Here is a 22,775-nt window from a genome sequence, read left to right as displayed (position 1 = left end):
GTTCGAATCTGTATGATTCCATTTGCTTGTCACTTGCTGCTAGAACATCTGAATTTCCCCACTGAGGTAAAATAAATTATATTTGTCCTACTTCTAAGCCTACGGCAAGCACCATACATACCAATTACACAGGTCACGTAACAAAATATTGCACAGGACATCACACAAATCATTTCAACACAATACATTATAGTTACATCAGAAAAACGTTAAACAGTATGTGTGGGAAAATTATGTTTGTTTTGAACCAATGTTTGTGAGTTGTTCTTTTTAAAGTTAAGTTGTCCGTTGTGTGTTGTAACAGACAATTATCACATAGGATTGTGTCTCAAATGGACATCACCCTCTGACTAAATTCATCTGCTTTCATATGTAACAATCTCCCCTTTTTAGCACCCTAGTATTTTTTGTTTTTTTAGAACTTCAGAAGATGGACATCTAGAAACATTAGGTAGCTATCAATTTTTAAAACAATTAACTTCTTTAAGATGTCACAATAATGAAAATCTGTCTGTTTCCTTTCCAAAATGTAACTGCTTTCACGGAGAGTGCCTTAATAAGTTTTATAATATGCTGCATGTGACCATGTTGTATAGCAGAGTAATATAAAAATGAGTGTAGTGAATGTAGTGAAAGGTTGTGAGGTTTAACTTGATAATGTTTGAGATTGGAGGCCCTCAAATATTATGTATGAAACATTGAACTTTCAGCCCAAGATGGTCAGGTGATTTTCGAGCACTGTATGTTTCACAAAATGTGCTACTTTTTCTTATGTGTGGACCTGTGTACAAAAAGGTCTTAGATTTGCCAGAAAAAATGACATTAAACCTGCACAATATAATATGAATATGTCATTATTGCAATAATTGATTGCCAATATACCTGAAGTAGAATGAATTCACACTTTGCATGTGAATAGGATATTAAGCCTGTTGAATGGAGAGTCACTGCAGTAGGTGCCAACACCTGACAGATCACAGAGTCCAAGATGTTAATATCATGAATTGCTTAGATAGTTGAATTAGAACAAAACCAGAGGATGAAACAGACTCAGCACACAGGATAAGACAGTAAATGAGGTTTATTTCTACTGTAGACTTTGTTTAAGGAATCTTGAGTTGGAGTTGTCCAGAAGCCAGAGGAGGAGGAGGTAAGCCCAGGAATCCAAGGAGAGAGAGAGAGTACTGGTGATGAGAATATTTACAGTGCAGTCCTTAAGAAGGAGTATTACCAGATGTTGGCAGGCAGGTAGGCAGATAGGCAGATCGACAGGCAGGCAGACAGGAGTCCACATAACTGAGGTTATGTTCCAGCAAAGGTCTGTATCAGCAGCTACCTTAAGAAGCCCATGAGCTCATTAGAAGAATGCGTTGCAGCTGCAGACAATGAACTGCCAGAACCAACCAGAAGGGGAGGAGCAGAGATCCTACAGTACCCTCCCCTCAACGATTGCCTCCAGGCAATCCAGAACGCTTTTCAGGATGGCGTTTGTAAAAGGACGTGATGAGAGCAGGGTCCAGGATGTGAGAACGGGGAACCCAGGTTCTCTCTTCAGGTCCATATCCTGCCCAATTCACAAGATATTGAAAACCACGCCCCCTACGCCGAACATCCAGAATATGATTGACCGTATAGGCAGGGTAGTCATCAATAAGTCGAGCAGGGAGAGGGGGCTTGGTGGGAGGACTCAGGGGGCTTTCTGAGACTGGCTTGATCTGGGAAACATGGAAAGTAGGGTTTGCTCTGCTGGAGACAAGCGACGAGAAAAATAGGCACATGAATGTACTTTATCATCCAGAGGAGACCGTTGAGATAGAATAGCCCCTACTCCAATGTCAGAAGCATCAACCTCTACAATAAATTGTGCACATGGATCAGGATGGGTCAATATGGGTGCTGAAGAAAATAGAGTCTTTAACTCACCAATTGCCCTTTCTGCCTCAGGAGTCCAATGGAACGTTTTCAGAGAGGAGGTGAGTTGAGTGAGAGGTGCAGTGACCTGACTGTAGTTCCTTATAAATCTCCTATAAAAATTTGCAAATCCCAAGAACCTTTGAAGTTGCCTGCGATCAGTTGGAGTAGGCCACTCTGCCACTGCCTTGGTTTTCTCGGGATCAGTTCTGTACCTGCCTGCCTCAAAAATAAAACCCAAAAAAGACACAGATGTGACACTGAATTCGCACTTTTCGGCTTTAACAAAGAGTTGATTCTCAAAAAGCCTCTGGATAACTGTTTTAACATGCTGGCGATGTTGTTCTATGTCCTGGGAAAAAATCAAAATGTCATCCAGATAAACGAAAACAAAGAGGTTGAGAAAGTCACGAAGAACATCATTAATAAGAGCCTGGAAAACGGCGGGTGCATTAGTCAACCCGAAAGGCATAGCCAAATACTCAAAATGTCCTAGGGGGGTTTTGAAAGCTGTTTTCCACTCATCACCCTCTCGGATCCGGACCAAATGGTAAGCATTGCGCAGGTCGAGTTTAGTGAAGATCTTGGCAGAATGTAATTGTTCATGTATGGAATCAATAAGTGGTAGTGGGTATTTATTTATAATAGTGATTTGATTCAATCCTCTATAATCAATACAGGGTCTTAATGTGCCGTCCTTCTTACCCACGAAGAAGAATCCGGCGCCAACAGGGGAGGTAGACGGACGAATGATCCCAGATGCTAAAGAATCCTCAATGTACTCTTTCATGACCCTTCTCTTGGGTCCGGAGAGTTTAAAGAGTCTGCTGGATGGTAGCGGAGCGCCTGGGAGGAGATCAATAGGGCAGTCATAGGGGCGATGCAGAGGTAAAGAAAGAGCCCCTTGTTTGCTAAACACAGGTGCGAGATTGTGGTATTCAGGTGGAACTTTGGACAGATCAACAGGCTCAGAAGGTTTGAGTTGTTTGATAGAGTGAGAGACAGCAGTTTTTAAGCAGTTCTGGAGACAGAGATTACTCCATCTCTCTACTCTGCCCTCCACCCAATTAATAACGGGATTATGTTTCTGCAACCAGGGAAACCCCAAAACTAATTGTGGAGAGATGGAAGAGAAAACAAAGAACTCACCCCATTTATGATGGTTACCAGAGGTGATGATGTGAAGCTGAGGCACTTTAAATCTCACTTGAGACATGGTTTGACCAGTTATGCCAGTGACAGAAAGGGAATTGTTGAGAGGCTGAGAGGGTATTTGAAGTTTATCAACCAGATCCGAGAAAATAAGATTCTGTTCAGCACCAGAATCAATAAAAGCGTCAACAGGAAACTTCTCTTGGCCAACAATAATAGTGACCGGAAAACACAGACGAGAGACAGGGGAAGAATGGGATATGCTCATCAAAGTCCCCTGACCTATTGACGAGCCCTCTCTTTTCCCTTCTTGGGGCATCTTGTGATAAAATGTCCTCCTTGTCCACAATATAGGCAAAGACCACCCTAGCGGCGTTGTCGTTCCTCTGGGGAGAGTCGAGTGTGACCAATCTGCATCGGCTCCGGTTCCGCAGATCCCTCTGAAGAGGAAGTGGGTGCGTCGAGGAAAGTGGTTCGAGGCGCCAGAGAGTGCTGCCACTGTGAATTGTAGTTCCTTTCTGTTTGTCTCTCTCTTAGACGGTTGTCAATGCGGATCGATAGGTTGATTAATTCATCCAGTCTTTCGGGTTCATCTCTCAAAACCAACTGGTCCTTTACTTGATCTGCAAGGGAATTAACAAAAATACCCTTGAGTGCCGCTTCATCCCAACCCACTTCCTGCGCTGCCACCCGGAAGTCGATGGCGAACTCCGCCAACGCTCTCCTTCCCTGTTTGAGGGTGAGTATCTTCTTAGCCGCTGCCTCCTGCTGGAGTGGTTGATCGAAGACTCTCTTGAAGTGACTGAAAAAAATGGCATAACTAATAGACTCAACAGGGTTAGATGCCAAATAGGCGTGCACCCAGCACAGAGCAGATCCCTTTAGCGAGGTAACAATATAAGTAATCTTGGAGGCAGCAGTAGGGAAAAGGGAGGGGGAACGACTAAATGCTAATTCACACTGGAGAGAAAAACCACCAAAGTTATTAGGATTACCCTCAAACAGTTCAGACGGACGGAAATCAGGCTCTCGGATCCCAGAATATAGAATTGTGGGTGGCTGAGGATTCTCTAAATGAACTGGAGGATTGGTAGAGGCAGGTGAGAGTTTGGTTATGATTTCGCTTAAAGCATGAACCATACCACCAAGTTCCATGAGATGAGAATCCATAGTCCTTTGTTGTTGCAGTAGCTGTTGAAGCATGGTTTCAGTAGATTGTAGGCATTCCTTTAAGGAAGTCTGTTCATCATCTGAATTGTTCTTCGACTTGTTAGTTGGCTGGAACATACTATCATGAATTGCTTAGATAGTCGAATTAGAACAAAACCAGAGGATGAAACAGACTCAGCACACAGGATAAGACAGTAAATGAGGTTTATTTCTACTGTAGACTTTGTTTAAGGAATCTTGAGTTGGAGTTGTCCAGAAGCCAAAGGAGGAGGAGGTAAACCCAGGAATCCAAGGAGAGAGAGAGTACTGGTGATGAGAATATTTACAGTGCAGTCCTTAAGAAGGAGTATTACCAGATGTTGGCAGGCAGACGGATAGGCAGACAGACAGGAGTCCACATAACTGAGGTTATGTTCCAGCAAAGGTCTTCTTCTTCTGTGTTATTTTTTGGCAGTTGGCAAATAACTTGAAGATGTACATTACCGCCACCGACTGGTATGGAGTGTGGTTCTTCATGGTTTTAAATCTTATTTACTATTACAACAATCAAATTCTATTTATTAATTTAGTGCTTTTGAAAAATCTAATTATAATTTGAATATGTTTGCTACCTAAACTTCTTTGCAAAGTATCTCTCAATATAAAATTTTTTTTAATACCTACAAATTCTCTCCTTAAAATTGTTCTTTCTTGTTCATATTTCTGACACTTCAATATTACATGTTCTATTGTTTCCTCCTCTCCACAATAATCACATTTTCCTGTATTATGTTTCTTTATCTTGAACAATGTAGAATTAAGTCCTGTATGTCCTAGTCTTAATCTTGTAATTAATCTTTCCTCTTTTCTACTCCTTCTTCCTGTTCTTACTTCTCCTACTATCTTGTTGATTCTGTAAAACCATCTTCCTTTCTTTTCTTCATCCCACCTTTTTTGCCACTCTTTCCTGATTCTCTGTTTAATTATATTTCTTGCCTCTGACCTACTAATATTTATTATAAAGCTAATGTTGTTTTGTGTTGCCTTCTTTGCTATCCTGTCCGCCTTTTCATTCCCTCCAACTCCTACATGTGCTGGTACCCATAAAAACACTAATATTAATCCCATTCTTTGTATTCTAAATAAAGTATGTTTTATTTCCAACAAAATGTCTGGTCTACCCTCTGAATGATTATGTTTTAAACTTAATAATGCTGAACTTGAGTCTGAACAAATGATTGTTTTTAATGGTTTTATATCCTCCACCCACTGCACTGCTAACAATATTTCTAATAATTCTCCTGAATATACTGATAATCCATCTGTAATTCTTTTTCCTACTTTTATTTTAAATTCTGGTATTACAAATGCTACTCCTATTTTTTCATCTGTTTTTGATGCATCTGTGTAAATCTGGACATAATGATAGTAATTGTTTATATATTCCTGTATTATACTTGAATCTAATCTACATTTTGGATCCTTTTTCTTTTCCATCAACGCCATATCCACCACTGCTTCTGGTAACAGCCACTGTGGCACTACTGGCAAAGGCAACATTAAACTTATTTATTTTTCATATATTTGAAATTCTTCTGCTATATTATTGATAATCCAACCAAAACTCTTAACTTGTTTTTTTCTTTTTCCCAGCATGGTTTTAAAATATCACGTGTGGGATGATCCGGATTATTGCCTTGTAAATTTATCCAGTAATTTAATGCTAACTGTTTCCTTCTTAAATCTAATGGCATCTCTCCCATCTCTACCTGAAGTGCTGCTATTGGACTGGTTCTGATTGCTCCTGTACAAATTCTTAAAGCTTGATGTTGTATATTGTCTAATTTTATAAGATGAGTGTTTGCTGCTGATCTCCAGCAAAGGTCTGTATCAGCAGCTACCTTAAGAAGCCCATGAGCTCATTAGGAGAATGCGTTGCAGCTGCAGACAATGAGCTGCCAGAACCAACCAGAAGGGGAGGAGCAGAGATCCTACAGTTAAAGCTCACAGAGACAGCTAAAAGAAAAGGCGTGAGTAAAATTCAGAGTAATTGCAGGTGATATGATAATGGCAGTGTTAACCAATAACAACATTGCATGGATTTCTAATAATGTGCAGCCCTATGTGGCAAAATAAAGAACTGTTTGACAGATGGCTGAAGGTATCCTCCATATAAACAACTCTGACTGCAAAGTCCAAACCCCATTTATAATGCAGCATGTTTTGGGGTGAGTTAAAGAATGGGAATAAAAATATTGAATATGTATTCTGCTTTAACATCAGGCTTATCTGACATATTCAATAAATTCATTTAGTATGTTTCTTCCATTAGGAAACTGCAAAACATGGGTCAATCTTGCTGATTCTGCTCTGCGGACTGACAATGAAGTCACAAAGCAGAGGAGGCCTGAGGCTCTTCCATCAACTTGCAGATTGGATGGGATCTAGATCTACTGGGGTAAGTAATTATAGGTGCTTACTTCTCCTGCCCTCAGCATACTGGAAATCTCCATCATTTATTGAGTTAAAATTTTAGTTCATGCATCACAGCTCAGAGTGCACTAAAAAGACAGACGCATATTCTGCCCAACTGGTAAAAGCCTTCTGTGTCCTGCTACTGCGACTGAAGGTGGTTGGAACATAAACAAGACACAGGGAAAGAAAGCTGGGAGTCACAAAAAAATACAAGGTACCAGGTTTAGTGCAAGACAATGGTAGGATGATGAACTAAGCCAGGGGCAAATCTGAGAGTGGAACTATTAAAACGTTCAGGCTAAGAGTCAGATGTGATGGAATCAAGTCTACTAGAGATAAGCTCACTGCACTGTGAAAACAGGATCAGATAAATACAGAAGCAGGACAGAAAGAGACTTGTACACATAGAGAGAATAAAGTGTGGCTGTGAGAATAAATGACCAGCCTTTTACTTTGCATTCCCCTGTCTCAGTGTCCTGATATCCAGTTTTTTTTTCTTTCCCTTTCCCCTGGCAGGCCATAAAACTTGGAGGGAAGCAACTAAATGTGGAACACACATAGGTAATGTGGCCAGTCAGGTGGATTATGTTGCTCCCCTACAGGACGGGTTTTGACGGAAAGATAATCAGGATGCCAGAGAGTCACGGCAGAGTAGGAGCAGTCTCCCGTTTCACTCCACTCCCCACTGCCCCTCCATCCACAATGGTGACGTCAGCCACCCAACTCTGCTGCAAACAGCACACCTGCTGGTTTCACAGTCCATCTGGCCCAGCTCCATCACTTGCTCAGCTCTCTAAGCACAAATACAGGTCTGTTTACAACCTGGGCGCACACAGTCACAGCACTACAGATTATTTGGTGTCGGTTTCACCCGTGCTCATTGGGGAGAAGAGGGACAATTACGATATAACCTGTTGACAACAAATATTGCAGTGACAAGACTCATTTATATCAGTGTTTCATTGTTTGACAGCTACAATGGTCTATTTGTGATGTGAAGAGTGTCCCCAAAGGCTTATTTTCCCATTTCTTACACCTGAAAAGCATCCACAAGCGTAAGCACTTTGCTAGAGATTGAAGTAACCAGCCCTCTCACCTGCTTTTTTGTCTAATCAGCATGAACATAAACCTGCATAATTATCAAAGTAAAGCTGTCAGAGACAAAAGGCTGCGGGAAGCATTCTAGAAGAGTGCTGGCTTGTTTTAAGTTTCAAAGCAGTGGGCCACCTTTGACAAAATCCAGTTTGTTCTACTTGGCCATATTAAAAACAAATACATGAATAAATAAATGTGATACCTACACCTCAAAAATGGTTTCCATTTGCATCAGATCTCACTGTACATTTTGGATGAAGCAATGACTTAAGAGGTATTTCATGGGATTGCCTAAGTGTACTTAATGTTAAAATAAGCTGGATGGGCATCACCACAACAATAGAGCAGTTATGGCTTTCTGATAAACGATATGTATGGCAAAACTAACTGTCTACACATCACTCTGATCCTACATGGCAGGAGCAGCATCATGCTGCGGGCATGTTTTTCTTCAGCAAGGACAGAGAAACCGAACAGAGTTTAAGGAAATTTAGATTAAGATAAATACAGGGCAATCATGCAAGAAAACCCTTCATAGTCTGCATAAGACTGGACACATGATTGCAGGACAACGACCCAAAAAATACAACCAGAGATACAAAGGAACGACTTAAATCAAAATCCAGACCAAATTCCAATTGAAAATTGTGCGTCAAGAGTTTACATATACTCACCATACAATCTGAGATTTAACTATTTTGCAAGGAGTAATGGGCAAAACGCCTTTTTTCTCATTAATTGCTAAAGCAATAGTTGCAATCCGTTAATGCAGATTCGTAAACACAATGCACTATTTTTGGATGTTTTTGGTGGGGGTTCACGCCAGCATTGTAGCATTCAGGCACATATCCTCTTTTCAAACACTCGCCTGAGCAGACACAATTGCAGCACTATTCGGTTTTGCTGCGGAGCAGTCGACAGGTGACCAACCTGAATGGTGCACGTATATTCCGTATCGTCCAGCAGCCTGACCGTGCAGCTGTATTCCCGCTCCAGATTCCTGAGGCTGCCACTCATGAATCGGCTCAACATCTTCACCAACAGATTCGCCGCTGAGCTTCTGCGTTTACGGGACCAGAACAATAAAAACTCCACACCAGCGTGCAAGTGAATGTCACACCGAGCGGACTCCCCGGTCCCCTAAACGCCCAGCAGCCGCGCATTCAGCCACCATTGTTGTCCCGATTAAGTTTTCTTTGCGGTGGGGGTCCGTGTTGTTAAACGCAAAATCCAAAGGATGCCCGCATCCAGGTCCAGGAGGCAGCTCGGGCGATAGTGTGTCTGCGGTCGAGCAAAGGATTATCTCTCACACCATTCACCGCTGCCACTTCGGCAGGCGGGCGGGTCCCAGTGCAAACTGACGTCAAAGTGAGCCAACAGGCGAGTGAGGCGTTTTGTCTGGGTTTTAGGATTATTTTCAACGCTGCTTTTTCCAACGCTGCAGCTTTTCTGACACAACTATCTGCATAGCCACCATATAAGTTTAAAATCATAAATAGGACACTTCGATTTTTTTCGGTACTCATTACACCAGTGTGTTAATTTCACCCAGACTGATTCATTCTGTCAAGAGAAACCAAGACTCTTTTGGATTGAGAAGGTATAAAAAAATATTTTTTGTGCGTGATCAAGCCCAATTTTTAAATCACATTTTTTGTAAGGAGTTGCACGAAAAATAAATGTATAGACAAAGAACTCGTTAGACTTTCTGGTTAGCAATAAACTCTCAGAAGGATGACCCCAAAGCCTTGGCCTCAGGTGTCCCAGCAGTTCATGTTTCTGTGTCACAGTGAGTGGAAATGAAGTGGATTGGTGTGCCACCTGCAGGTCAACTCTTAACATCGACCATAAATGTGTAGTGCGCATATAAGTCAGATAATTGTTATTTTTGAACGAATTAGTGTTTTCATGGGAATGCCAGGGGGTAATAAGGCTGCTTAAATTAATTTTGTGCATTGTGCTGTTTTTTTACATGCAAATGAGGCTTTATCTTCTTATATGTGGACTAGACAAAGTGGGCGGCACTAAAAAATACTAAAGCCGTGCCGTATAAAAGTTCCGATTTATAATGATTTAAATACAGTAAGAAATGTTTAGAAAAGAACAATTGCAAATTTGCTATTCAAAACATGTACCACTGGAGTGCCTTCACCTTGCCGTGACCCGGATTCGAACCGGGGTTGCTGCGGCCACAACGCAGAGTACTAACCACTATACGATCACGGCGATCTAAGCGGAACTGGCAAGCTGCGGTCCAGGTGTAGATATACCTAGAGGCAACCATCACATGATGTTTTCATATTGTGTTTTTATGTTGATAAAACAGTAACAGAGTTAGAGGATTTTAGTTACTGTCAAATGTAGCTAAAATGTTACGGCAGCCTAAAAGTTCATTTGTCAGAACTATTTTGACTTGCTTTACAATGAAATCTTATTGGGATTTTATGTTATAGGGAAAAACAAAGTAGTGCACAATTGTAAGGCCAAAAAAAGTGGAATTTTACCAATACAATTCTGAAACGTGTGGCATGCATTGGCATTCAGCGCCCTTGGCTCAAAATAGAACCATCTTATTGCTGCAATCACACATGCAGGTGTTTGGGGGTATGTCTCTCTCAGCTTTGCATACAGTGCATCCGGAAACTATTTACAGCGCTGCAGTTTTTCCACATTTAGTTATATTACAGCCTTATTCCAAATGATTTCAAATGAATCTCTTTCCTCAACATTCTACACATAATATCCCATTATGACAATGTAAAAAAAAAGTGTACGCAAGTATTCAGAACATTTGCTTGATACTTTCCAACCTCTGGTAGCAATTATGTCCTCGAGTCTTTTTGAATATAATGCCACAACCTTAGCTCACCTATGTTTAGACACGTTTGCCCATTCTTCTTTGCATAACATCTCAAACTCCATCAGGTTGGATGAAAGACATCTGTGCACTGCCTTTTTCATGAATCTCCAGAGATGTTCAATTGGATTCAAGTCTGGACTCTGAGTTGGCCACTCCGGGACATTCACCGAGTGGTTCTGAAGCCACTCCTTTGAGATCTTGTCCATGTACTTTGGGTCTTTTCCTGCTAAACCATCACTCCAGTCTGAGGTCAAGAGCGCTCTGGAGCAGGTTTTTATCCAGGATGTCTCTGTACATTGCTGCATTCATCTTTTCCTCTGTCCTGACTAGTCTGCCAGTTCCTGCTGCTGAAAAACATCCCCATAGCATGCTGCTGCCACCGCCATGCTTCACTGTAGGCATGATATTGGTCTGGTGATGAGTAGTGCCTGGTTTCCTCCAAACATGACGTCTGGCATTCACACCAAAGAGTTCAATTTTTGTCTCCATAGATCAGAGAATTTTTTTCCTCATAGTCTGAGAGTCCTTCAGGTGCCTTTTGGCAAACTCCAGGCGGGCCACCATGTGCCTTTTTATTAAGGAGTGGTTTTCATTTGGCCTTTTTACCATACAGACCTGACTGGTGGCTTGCTGCAGAGATGGTTGTCCTTCTGGAAGGTTCTGCTCTACCAACAGAGGAACGCTGGAGCTCTGACAGAGTAACCATGGGGTTCTTGGTCACCTCCCTGATCAGGGCCCTTCTCCCCTTGATTGCTCAGTTTAGAAGGGCAGCCAGCTCTAGGAAGAGTCCTGGTGGTTTCAAACTTCTTCCATTTACAAATGATGGAGGTCGCTGTCCTCATTGTGACCTTCAAAGAACCAGATAATTTTCTGAATCCTTTCCTAGATTTATGGCTCAAGACAATCGTGTCTCAGACATCTAGAGATACTTACTTTGACTTCATTCTTGGTGTTTGCACCCTGACATGCACTGTCAACTGTGGTACCTTATATAGACAGGTGTATGCATTTCCAAATTATGTCCAATCAACTAAATTTACCAAAGGTGGACTCAATTTATTTTGTAGAAACATCTCAAGGATGATCGGTGTAAACATAATTCACTTCAGCTCAGTTTTAAGCCTTATGGCAAAGGTTGTGATTACCTACGTAAATGTGATTGCAACAGTCTCAAACAACCTTCTTTTACATTGTCATAATGGGTATTGTGTGTAGAATTTTAAGGAAAGAGGTTAATTTGATACCATTTGGAATGAGGCTGTGACAAAACTAAAAGTATAGCACTGTAAATACTTTTCAGATGCACTGTATCGAGAGACTGGTGGATTTACAAATTCTTTGCAGAGTAGCTCAAGCTCACTCAGACCGGATGGGAAGCAACTTTGAGCATCAATTTTCAAGCCTTGCCATACTTAGGGAATGGTGAAGGGTGAGAGGGAAGCAGTAAGGCTCATTGCAACTCTTGAGGAGCTGCAGAGGTTCACAGCTCAGGTGAGATAATATGTTCACAAGTGTAGGTCGTGCACTCCACAATTGCAGTGAAACACGGTGGTGGCCGCCTTATGGTGTGGATATGTTTTTTTTTAGCAGGGACAGAGGTCCTACTCCAAGTTGACGAGTAGACAGATAGAGCTAAATACAGAATAATCTTGGAAGAAAACCTGTTAGTGACTGCAAAGGACTTGAGAGTGAGGAGGGATCCACATGAGGAGGACAGTGACCCTATACATACAATAGGATAGCAATAATAGAATGGTATACATCAAAGCATATTCATGTGTTAGAATGTCCCAGTCGAAGTCAAGATCCGAATTCAAATTTAAAAAGTAGATAGCCATGTTTTTGGCTGGTTTGCAGTTGTGCAATATATTACACAAGTTTAAATGACTTATTGACCAGTGCAATTATTAGATTTGTGCAAAGCTTAGGGCATTTTAAAAAAATCCATCCCTTCTTTAAACATCTCCACAATTGTATCCCTGACATGTCTAGTGTGTACCTTCTTCATGATGTTCTTAATTCACTAATGTTCCCTAAAGCTATCACAGAACAGCTCGGATTATAATTTAAATTGCATACAGGTGGACTCTATTTACTAATATAGTGACTGGTTCCACTGGATTTTATTTAGAGTAACAGAGGTAAGGGTCAGACTTTTCAACTTTTAATTTGCAGAACATTTTGAATATAAAATCCTAATGAAATGCTGATGTTTGTGGTTCTAATGTGTCAAAATATGATTAAGTTCAAGGTGTATGAATATATTTCCAAGGCAGTCCACATTGATGTGATCAAATGAACTGAAATAACTCCGCCTGCCACAGAATATGCGAAAATGTACAAATTCCCTAATAAAAAACAACTTCTGCTAAAGTATTTTACTTTTTCAACTTTGCAATTGTTCGGATTTTGTGAGGGAGAGACTTAGTTCAGCCAGCTTCTGGGATTTGAATGTTCTGAACCATGAACTAACAAATTATATGAAGAACCTTCTTGTAAACAGAAATTACGGCATTTATTTTTATGTTAAAACAAAACCACATTTCACAATATCTTCTAAAGCTTGACAATACAGAGATCAAAGTAGTACTGTTTATGAGATAAATTATTAAAGTAATGTCCTCAAAAGGCCAGCCAGCTTGCCATTGAAGTAAAAAGTGTTATTCACAAGAAAAGATCAAAAAGTATTACAATGTTATCTTTTACATTTCTTTGCAATGTCTATGTATTTTTTCATTTACTTTCTACAATGAAAAATAACATAAGCAGAGTATAAATCTCCTCAATCCACCCTTTTACCACAGAAATCTTATGTACTTACAAACAAGATGCATTATCACATTATTCCATTAAAACAATTCCATATTAAAACAATAATAATAATCCCTTTCACTTTACTCGGAAGTTCGGAAATCTTGCAGTTCATTCTCATCGTTCTCTTCAGGTTCATTGCTCCGAGTAGTTGCAGTTTTAGCAGCACACTCTGCCTTCCTGGTGAAATGTCGATGCAGAGCGGCCAGAGTCTGATGCTGTTGTGATTTCCTGTGTGAAATGTTGCTCACGCTTTGAGCTGTAGCACCCTCAGTTTTTTTCTCTTTTGCTGCTCGGTTCTCCTTGTACAGCCTAAAGGACGCCACCAGAGGCTTTCCTATGTCCACCTGCTGGCTTTCAGTGTGCCGCAAATTATTGTCCTTATGAGTATAGTGTAGATCCACCTTGATTACTACCGATTCCTACCAAAATGACAAAGAAAACACAAACATTGTAAAATAACTACAAAAAATGCTCTCATTATAAGAAAGCAGAAAAATATTATTTACTACATACCTTCAGCTTTTGGAGAGAGCAAAGTCTAAGAGTACAATCAGGGTTGCGTGTTTCATTAAATAGTAGTGAGTCCATTTCCTCTGAGCGACCAGGCCTGGAAAATATGTCTTCCATTGGCTAAGGAGTCAAATCATATGCATTTTAATTAGTATGACTCATAGTCGAGTAACTACATGAATATCTTTACACTACATCACTCCTGGCAAGTTCAGATAACAAAACAAACCACAAGATGGCAGTATAGTCTGACAATATGTAGTCAGATAAATATGTGTATTGCACAACAGGAGTGCATCACACTGTTTTGATTTCCTGCTGTGTCACTTGTTGCGCCATGCTGGAAGTCCATATTTGGAACGGTCTTCCTCAGACATGGAAGGCGGGGGCATTAGTGGTCATTACTGAGACCGGCAGTGGAAACTGACTACATTCCATCACGGCCAACGCAGAATTGATGGAGATAAAGGTTGCAGTTTTAAAACCCAAAAATTATTTGAAGAGGTTTTAACAAATATTTTTGTTTAAAGACAGGAGAACAGTAACACATGTTTCAAATATTAATTTGAACATACTGCTAATGTTTGTCTGTTGTATGCCATTGCCATCTTTCAGATCTATGTATTCCCTGCTATGATAACAGTAAAGTCTGACAGAAAATATCTGATTGTTTAAATATAAAGTAAATACTCACAGGATTGCTACTCAACATGACAGTACAGTCCTGGGTATGGTCAGGTGTAGTCTTTATAGTCGCAAAAGCCATTAGTACATTGGAGAACAGAGCTGAGAAGCTGACTTCCACTTCCACACCACAAAGAAATGTCAGCTGCTTTTTTCGTGGCAGCTCTGAAAGAAGAAATGAAAACCTTTCTTATTTATAAATACAAAAAAAGCATGCTCCTATTGTGACTTTTTCCATTTAAAGAATGAACATTTTATAGTGGAGAGCTACCGATTCTCTTTAAGTAATTGAGTTTACTGACTTCAGCAACACAATAATTTCGGATGGAGAAAGTATCTCAGCCAGGTCATATCAAAACTAAATTTTAGAATGAGTAAAATAACAGAAGGCTGAGATGTTAAAAATAACCTCATTACAAGTAAAAATGAAAACAGACTTTGCACCCTGAAGTAGTTCCCCACTTTGATTTAACAAAAACTATGACCAGGCTTTTTTTAATGCTACTGAAAATATCTGAAACCACAAAGTCTTCACATGGCTTGTCACAGGCTGTGATGTAGGAGGTGTGAAGATCATTGAACAGTACTATTACCCTCTTGAATTCATAGGGAACAAGTGGTAGGTAAAACGAAACTGAAGTTAGCTGTGGGGAAAGTTACCTATCAGGGTACGTATATATCTGGTATCATCAGCAGTATTTCCTCTGGAACTTAAACAGGATAAAACACAGATGGGGACTTCTCCATACTCACCATTTGCCTGTTTCCAGCAGACATCTCGTAGGTGTAGTTCCCTTGTGTGACCTGTAGTGCGAACTGTATCTGTGAGGGATCGCGGCTCTTTCATGGTGTGTTTTATCTCCACTGCCTGCTTACCAGTGACTAGAGGGTCTTTACCAACATCTGATGTAGAAACAAGGAAAAAGTGTAGATAAATAGTATGACACAACCAAAAATGACTCATTATACAGTGCTCTAAAAAGCTATTTGCCAATTCTAAGTCGAATGTCAGAAAAAGGTAAACTGAGTAAATACAAATGGCAGTTTTAAAGTGATTATTTTATTAATTAAGGGAAAAAGTATTCAAAATCCACCTGGACCTTTGTGAAAAAGTAATCGCCCTTCTTGTTAAATCTAAAATTTAACCGTGATTAACAAAATTCTTGGGAGTTCATTTTCATTAGCCACATTCTAGCCTGATTACTGGGAGAGCTGCAAAATTAATACATCACCTCAATAGAAATTATCTGGCAAAATGAAGCAGGCTAAAAGATTTCAAGAAGCAACACACCATGACCAGATATAAATAAAATTCTGAAACAGAAAAAAAAAATGAGTCTAATAGTCTGGAAAAAGGTTATGAAACTATTTCTAAGGCTTTGTGACTCCAGCCAAGAATAAGAGCCATTATTCAGAAACTGAAAAAACATTTAACAGTTGTGAACTTTTTCACATGTGTCTGGCCTACCAAAATCAACCCCAGAGGGTTTTAACAACTTAAAGGTTAGCAACATCTAAAGAACCACAGGCCTCACCAACTGTCACAAAGAGACTCAGCAATAACAGCAAGAATGGAAGAGTTCCAAGTTCTTCAACCCCTTTTAAATGAACACAAAGACCCGTAACGCATTAGCCAACAAAACATCCTTGTAATCCCAAACACTTTTGGGAAAATATTCTGTGGAAGGACAAGACAAAGGTGGAACCTTTTGGAAAGTATGCATTGAATTACATCTGATGTAAAACTAACCCAGCATCTCCGAAAAATAACATAAAGTTCGACAGAAAAGCATGGTGGTGGTAGTGTGATGATCTGGAGCTGCATTTCTGGGTCAGCACCTGGATGATTTGCTCTATCTGATGGGATCACAAATTCTGCTCACTACCAGAAAATTTCAAGGAACCGTGTTCGGGCCATAAATTAAAGCTCCAGCACGTTTTGGTTATGAAGCAGGACAATGATCCGATGCACATCAGCAAGTCCAACACTGAATGGCTTAGAAAAACGAAACAAAATTAAGATTTTGAAATCATTTCCCTTGAAACTTAAATCAAACTAAGTTATGGACTTAAACAGGTGGTCCATGCTTGAAAAACCCCCAATGTGGCTGAATTTAAACAGTTCTACATGAAGGAGTGTGCCAATATTCCTCCACAGCAATGTAAAATACTCTTTGCCAGGCATGGGAAGAACTTAATGGCAGTTGTTGCCACCTAAGGTGGCTAAACCAAGTTAGGTTTAGGAGTTAATTCATTTTTTACATTGGGCTAGGACGCCTTAGTCCTCGAGGCAGGCTGTCACAGAATTGAATCATTTACTACTTAGCCTTCCCTCTGTATCTCCAACCTAATTCCTGTCAACTTACTTTTGAAAAATTGAAAAACAAAGACTGCTAGTGCCTAAAAAATACCCTTAAAGATTTGTTTTGAGGATCTAAAACATTTAGGAGGGACCAAAAAACAAAAACAGAAGAAATTTGTAAGGGGGCAAAAACTTTTTAACAGCATTGTACAGGATTACTCTATGAACTGCAAACATTTTTACTGAGGTTTTAGTGAAAAATTGATATATCTCTTTTGATCATGGGACTGCATTAGTTCTGCAAATCAGAAAGTGATGAATGAGTAAATTATGGAGAATTTGATTCACATGAGAAAATTTGAGGAACTGGGGATATTTGAAAAATGTAATAACGTTTGGATTTGTCAAAACTGTAATTTTGGACGGTATTCTCTAAAGAAAACAAAACAGGCAGACAATGGAGAATTTTCAAAGGCTGACAGTTGTTCAAAAGACCAGCGGCAAAACTTGGAAAGAAAAAAAAAAGAGGAAGTGGATTTCTCTGTTTCTCTTAAAAAGTTTAATTTTACAGCGATATGTAAGTTAATCTAAATAAGTCCTCGAGCACTCTGACGCACACAGACTGCTATCAGCAGGGCGTCATGTCTCGCCTCTACTGATTTGTTAGTGACCCCTTGAGAGGGGAGGCAGGGAAGGTGCCGAAACGGCAAAGCAGCTGTCTCTATCTCAGCGGCTCTCAGGTTTCTTGGTGTTCTCTGGCCAACAGTGTAAATTTCCAAAGAATGAGGTCACATGCTAATGGTATCTTGAAAATGAATTTCCCCAGAGCCCATCAAACCAGACAAACATGCTTTCAAGACAGGAGAATTTGATATCCTTACATCCCTGATCAGTTGGCTACACCAACAAATATCAAGTAAACAACATTAAAATGCAAGGCTGGGGGATCGTAAACCTTGTCTGTGCTTCAGGCAGCACATCGAAGGACAACCTGTTCCCTTCAGTGCTGTTTACACTGAATCTGTTATGGCCATTACGACATAACACTCAAAAACTGATGCAAATAAGAGTAGAAAAAGGTTTAGATGTAGTTATACTCTGGGCTGATGTTTATACAATCAACACACGTTTCAAAAAGTAATGATCGAATTGACACCAAAGGTATTTTTCACTTTAAAATATTGATTTTACACATTAGGTCTGATGTCATAACTATATTTCAGAGTACTAGGCTGATGTGTAAGTAAGTCATTAAGTTCAGTCACAGTCTTCTGAAAAGCTCACCCTCAGACACTCGCTCTAAGACATGCGTGACTTTGTCTGCTTGAAGGATGTGCTTGTTCAGGTACTTTGTGAAGATGCCAGTACTCTTGCCTCCATCCTGGACCTCGTACGCCTCAGCATCCTCGCATCTGAAAAGATTCACAAGAAAAATGTGAAACAAACAATATTTTCCTTTGATTTTGTTTCTGTCATTTCATTTCAAAATATTTTTAAATGACAAAATTATATATACACATATATACATACGTGGCATAACCATACACTGTGTTCCCATTTGGTCCCAGTGGCTTAATGACGGATGGTATGCAACCCTGGTTGTACCTACAGAACATTTTTAGGAATAACCCTGGTTAGCTTGATTTTTTTAAAACTAATACTAAATTGTTTTTCTCTCTTGTGAAAATTCAAAATGATTGGTACATATACCATTTTCTACAGGTATCCAGCAGGATTACACTCATTGCAGTCTGCCTTTCCTGCATTTGATGCATGACCCTCTGCACACAAACACAGTTTTTCGTTTGGTATGGCTGTGGAGCGTCGACCGCAACCAAGTAATTCCTTCCGGCATGTTCATACCCGTGACCCGCATAGTAGAAAAGCCCTGACGAGAGAAAACAAAATGCATTCAGTAAAAGTTAACATTGGCACACCTTGCATTGAAGAGATTCTACAGTATGGGATTTGAAAAACGGCATATTACATCAGGGTCCCCAAGGTAATCAAAAGGACAAATGGTTTCCTTTTTAAGACCCAGAGATCATAGCAGCAAATAGTATAACGTGCCATGGCTGTTTCCTTCTCTTTTCTATTTTATGACTTACTTCCCTTTTAACAGCAGAACTACCTTTTGCCACCAAATGCTGTCATACCAAAATAAATAAATTATTATGGTCCTGATGGTTTTTTAAAGTTCTGCATGAATTAAGACCTGCAGCCATTCAGAAAAAGTCTTCTTATCTGCCCACTCAAGTACACCTAGACATACAGTATATAAACAAGCCAAGATTACAGGAACTATGAAAACACAAGCACAGGACATGAAAAAGGAAGTGAAAAGCAGCATTTCAACAGCAGCGAGATGCTTAATTCATACCATTTGACACATAGCTAATTCAGTCAAAAAACAGACTCACCATAAACTCCTCTGTCAAGTAGCTGAATGAACTTGTCGATAGCAGCCATCATTTCCTCCCTGGTGAGATCCAGCAGGGAAACAACCCTGAAGCCGAGCTGCTGCAACAAGTTGGCCAGCTCATGGACGTCCATGACGGGCGCCATCAAACCAAGGTGGTAGCAGTAATTCAAGTTGCCAATGAGAAGGGCAACTTTATCAGTAGCTGAAAGAGAGAATAATATAAAAAAAACACAAATTATAGCAACACCTTTCTTTTGGGGGTGCATTACAATTAGTGTCTGTTTCCACAAAACTGTACCTGTTAGAGCTGCAGGAGGTGGCTGATCAGGTTGCACTAAAAACATTTCAGAAAACCAACGCAAAATTAGCACTTGGGAAAAAATGTGAACTGAAATAATAGAACTGAAGCCACATTTTGTGGTTGTCACTGCTTTAATCAAAATGTGAACTATAAACAGGAAAAACTTTGGCAAGAACTAGTTTCACATCACATCACTTTCCTGCTGTGTCTAAGGCTTGGACTAAGCACTGTTTGGAGACCAACAACTTCCTTTTTACTCTGTAGAAATGGGAAAGTACCTTTAGCACAATGGAAAAAAATCAAAGCCTTTCGCACAACTCAGCAGAATAGAGGGAGTGTGAAGAAAATCTTGTCTACCCTTAGTTTCTTTTAGCTAGAAACATAGAGAGTAATGCAAGAGTGAAAGGTAAAAATTAGGAAAAGATATGTATACAGTTGTGCTTGGGACTTACCAATGTTGACGTCAATCGGCTCTGTCCATCTCTCTTCCAAGACGTTAGATATCGAGCACAGATAGGATCCCTCGTGTTCTCCTGTAACACTATCAATCTGCAAGATTCATAAAGCAAATTGCCTTCTTTTTCTTTCAGCACATATCCTCAAGTGCAAACATAAACCAGGTTTCCTAAATGGGTTGGTTGACAAGATTGGTATGATTTACACATAAAGTAGAGTGTAAGCGATTACTATCAGTAGCGTGGTAAATAAACATTTGCTATCTTGCCTTACCTGCAGTATGTCACTGGTCTTGTCCAGCAGTGGCTGTCCATTTCTGTACCACTGGTAGTGTGGAGTGGGGATGCCGAAGGCAGCACAGCGAAGGCTGAGTTTGGCACCCTGTCGTACTGCCTGTGGTTTGGGATTTATAGCGATGTACAGCTCGCCCTGCCAGTCAACCGGTAAGCCTGAAAAGTAAGAGGCAGACATTGTAACATGTATAAAACCAGTCATATGAGCAATGCATGGGTATAATGAATATGTATAATACCTGATTTATCAATGTCTAACACTTTCACCTTCACCCATTCACTGAAGACATAGTTATAAAATTGGTCATTAACTCTGCAGACATATCGCTGGGTTTTAGTAGCTCTGACAGTCAGGTCTGCTTGAGTACCACCAGGCACCTGAAGAAGAAAAAAAACCAACCACCTTCACATCTACACATGTTTTACATAGTTTTGATAAGTACAGTTGGTGTCTTTGCCAGGTGCCACTTGTAAGATAGATTTCTGATCGCTGGTTAAAATATAGCTAAGAACTGACAATTAAAATTAATATAGCATAATCTATACTGTATGGATATGTGGTTTGTGGATTCCATTAAATAACATCTACAAGCGAGAAGTCATATAAGATTTTCTTAGTTTCATCTATCACAGATCTGTCACATTTCATAAACAGTGACTGTCCAAAAAAAGTACGTAGAAAATAGTCTGTAATATAAGTCAGTAGAAAATATTATACAATTTAACGTGAGATATGACTAATTGTTCCCATAATCCAAGATAATACTAAACTACAAAGATACCCATTGGTTAAGTACATGGGTTACAAACGAAATGGCTTGTTTACGAAAAAGAACTTGGAAGGGACGAACTGACGACGAGGGGATACGAGATTTGGGGGGGGGGGGGGGTTGTGAACATTGATCCTTGGAGTCACATCACCTATAGAAAATCATGTAAATTTAGATGAACTCGTCGGTTGTCAAACCGGGTGACTTCTCTGTTACATGTAGGAATTGAATTGACACATGGTCGTTTCGAATCGTATGGTGACAGCCGGTTCCCTTTCGTACCCGAATAGTAGGGAACGTAACAACATGACCAGCAAAAGTAGGAAATTTGAGGGGCGAAATGACCAGCTCATATCTTGTTTCTGGATAAACAAACACGACAAAGTTTTTTGTTTTTTTTTTATCTACATAATACTACTGATTTGAACAGCCTCACCTCCTTCTCATCTTCAGAGAACCACTGGTAGCTGAGGATACCTTTGCCCTCAGCACGGACTCGCAGACTCACTTTGTGGTTCACAGGTACGCACACAGAGACAGGGTGGCGCACAATGACAATTTCTGAAACAAATCACGACATATTGTCAGTCAACTGAAGTCAAACTCCTCGCGTTTGTTTTGACACAAATCACCGGGAACTGTGCGGTGGTGAATTACAAACAACAAACCTGTGATCATTACGTGACTGTGCTTGGGGCAAGATCCGGTCATTTGTGCATTTTCCTCTTCTTATATAAGACTGTAAGAACAACACAGTTAAAAAAAAAAAAAAAAAAAGCCAACCCATCCGACTTAATCCTCCTTAAACGTTCACTTCTCATTTCCCGTGAAGCAAACAAAGATCTGACAAACGTTAGTGCATACCTGCCGTCAGCCTTGGACCGGATGAGCAGCTCTCAGATCTCACCCCGAATGCGTGTTCCTGTTCTAAGTCTAAAAAACTTATAATAGAGATAAACTCTTCCCTTTCCTGGAACCAGAGAAAGCGCACACACTTTACCCACGTTGTTGTAGTATGAGAGCACTCAAAATACAGGTTCATCGTTAAATCACGACCAACACCCTGTAAAAACCTTTAGGTTGTGTTAGTGGTGAAATAAAATTCTGGTTTGTATTCAAAGAAAAATACCAGGAGATGAGCACTAAATGTTCCTGGATCAAAATGAAGCATGCAGAAGAAATTGGAGGGGAGCATACTTTTACACTTTACGGTAAATGAGCAACTTGGCTCCTTTTCCATGAAGAACAAACCGCAGACTCAGGTCAGAGTAACACAGATCGTTAAAGAAAAAGATAAAATACTCCCCAAAGCTCGTCAAATTCTTACTGGAATTTTAACACAAGAGATAATTTTGCTCTATTGGCAAATTCCAGATCAAATTACTTAATATAATTAATGTGAGATAAAGAAATGAGTAGTTCTATATTCTTAAAATCATTCAGTAGTCTATGTTTTACACACCTAAAATATCAGTTTAATCCGATATGAGGTGTTCTTACAATGTGGATACACAATATCCTTTACTTGCCTAACTATAAATTCTCTTTTTTCCTCTGTTCTGGAGAAAAATGAAATAAAAT

The 22,775-nt window shown here is 39.9% G+C and overlaps 2 protein-coding genes, 1 long non-coding RNA gene and 1 other non-coding gene across 5 annotated transcripts in view; 1 reads left to right on the top strand and 3 right to left on the bottom strand.

The window, feature by feature from the left end:
- LOC124860970 (FERM domain-containing protein 5) overlaps positions 1 to 9,084 on the bottom strand; it is an 89,011-nt gene extending 79,927 nt beyond the window's left edge. For both annotated transcript variants that reach the window (XM_047354586.1, XM_047354594.1), the window contains exon 1: positions 8,713 to 9,084. In XM_047354586.1, coding sequence (XP_047210542.1) covers positions 8,713 to 8,814 — 102 coding nt within the window. In that variant the 5' untranslated portion in view covers positions 8,815 to 9,084. The remainder of the gene's footprint in view (positions 1 to 8,712) is intronic.
- On the top strand, positions 6,256 to 7,990 carry LOC124860983. Its single transcript, XR_007036529.1, has 3 exons — positions 6,256 to 6,440; positions 6,545 to 6,670; positions 7,204 to 7,990. It is a non-coding gene; the product is annotated as an uncharacterized LOC124860983 (long non-coding RNA).
- Positions 9,085 to 9,936: 852 nt separating the features above from the next.
- trnah-gug lies at positions 9,937 to 10,008 on the bottom strand. The gene has a single exon. It is a non-coding gene; the product is annotated as a tRNA-His (tRNA).
- Positions 10,009 to 13,135: 3,127 nt separating this feature from the next.
- malt3 (MALT paracaspase 3) lies at positions 13,136 to 22,159 on the bottom strand. Its single transcript, XM_047354073.1, has 15 exons — positions 22,059 to 22,159; positions 21,863 to 21,933; positions 21,631 to 21,755; positions 20,664 to 20,802; positions 20,405 to 20,580; positions 20,128 to 20,224; positions 19,673 to 19,708; positions 19,373 to 19,576; positions 18,663 to 18,840; positions 18,483 to 18,557; positions 18,237 to 18,364; positions 15,404 to 15,553; positions 14,661 to 14,815; positions 13,970 to 14,086; positions 13,136 to 13,875 (listed from the first exon to the last, which is right to left on the bottom strand). The coding sequence occupies exons 2-15, from the start codon at positions 21,903 to 21,905 to the stop codon at positions 13,537 to 13,539; spliced, it is 1,962 nt and encodes a 653-aa protein (XP_047210029.1). The 5' UTR covers positions 21,906 to 21,933; positions 22,059 to 22,159; the 3' UTR covers positions 13,136 to 13,536.
- Positions 22,160 to 22,775: the final 616 nt, after the last annotated feature.

This window comes from Girardinichthys multiradiatus, chromosome 2 (assembly GCF_021462225.1).
Source record: "Girardinichthys multiradiatus isolate DD_20200921_A chromosome 2, DD_fGirMul_XY1, whole genome shotgun sequence".
In the NCBI taxonomy this organism is placed as follows: domain Eukaryota; kingdom Metazoa; phylum Chordata; class Actinopteri; order Cyprinodontiformes; family Goodeidae; genus Girardinichthys; species Girardinichthys multiradiatus.
The sequence above is the reverse complement of the archived record's forward strand: the minus strand, read 5'-3'. Positions and strand labels throughout refer to the sequence as shown.

Coding starts and splice junctions, on each gene's coding strand:
- malt3 (XM_047354073.1), bottom strand. CDS start 21,905: ATGACCGGATCTTGCCCCAAGCACAGTCACGTAATGATCACAG. Junction 20,581..20,663: donor GTTAGACATTGATAAATCAG/GTATTATACATA, acceptor CTTACTTTTCAG/GCTTACCGGTTGACTGGCAG. Junction 19,709..20,127: donor GCCGATTGACGTCAACATTG/GTAAGTCCCAAG, acceptor AAATGTTTTTAG/TGCAACCTGATCAGCCACCT.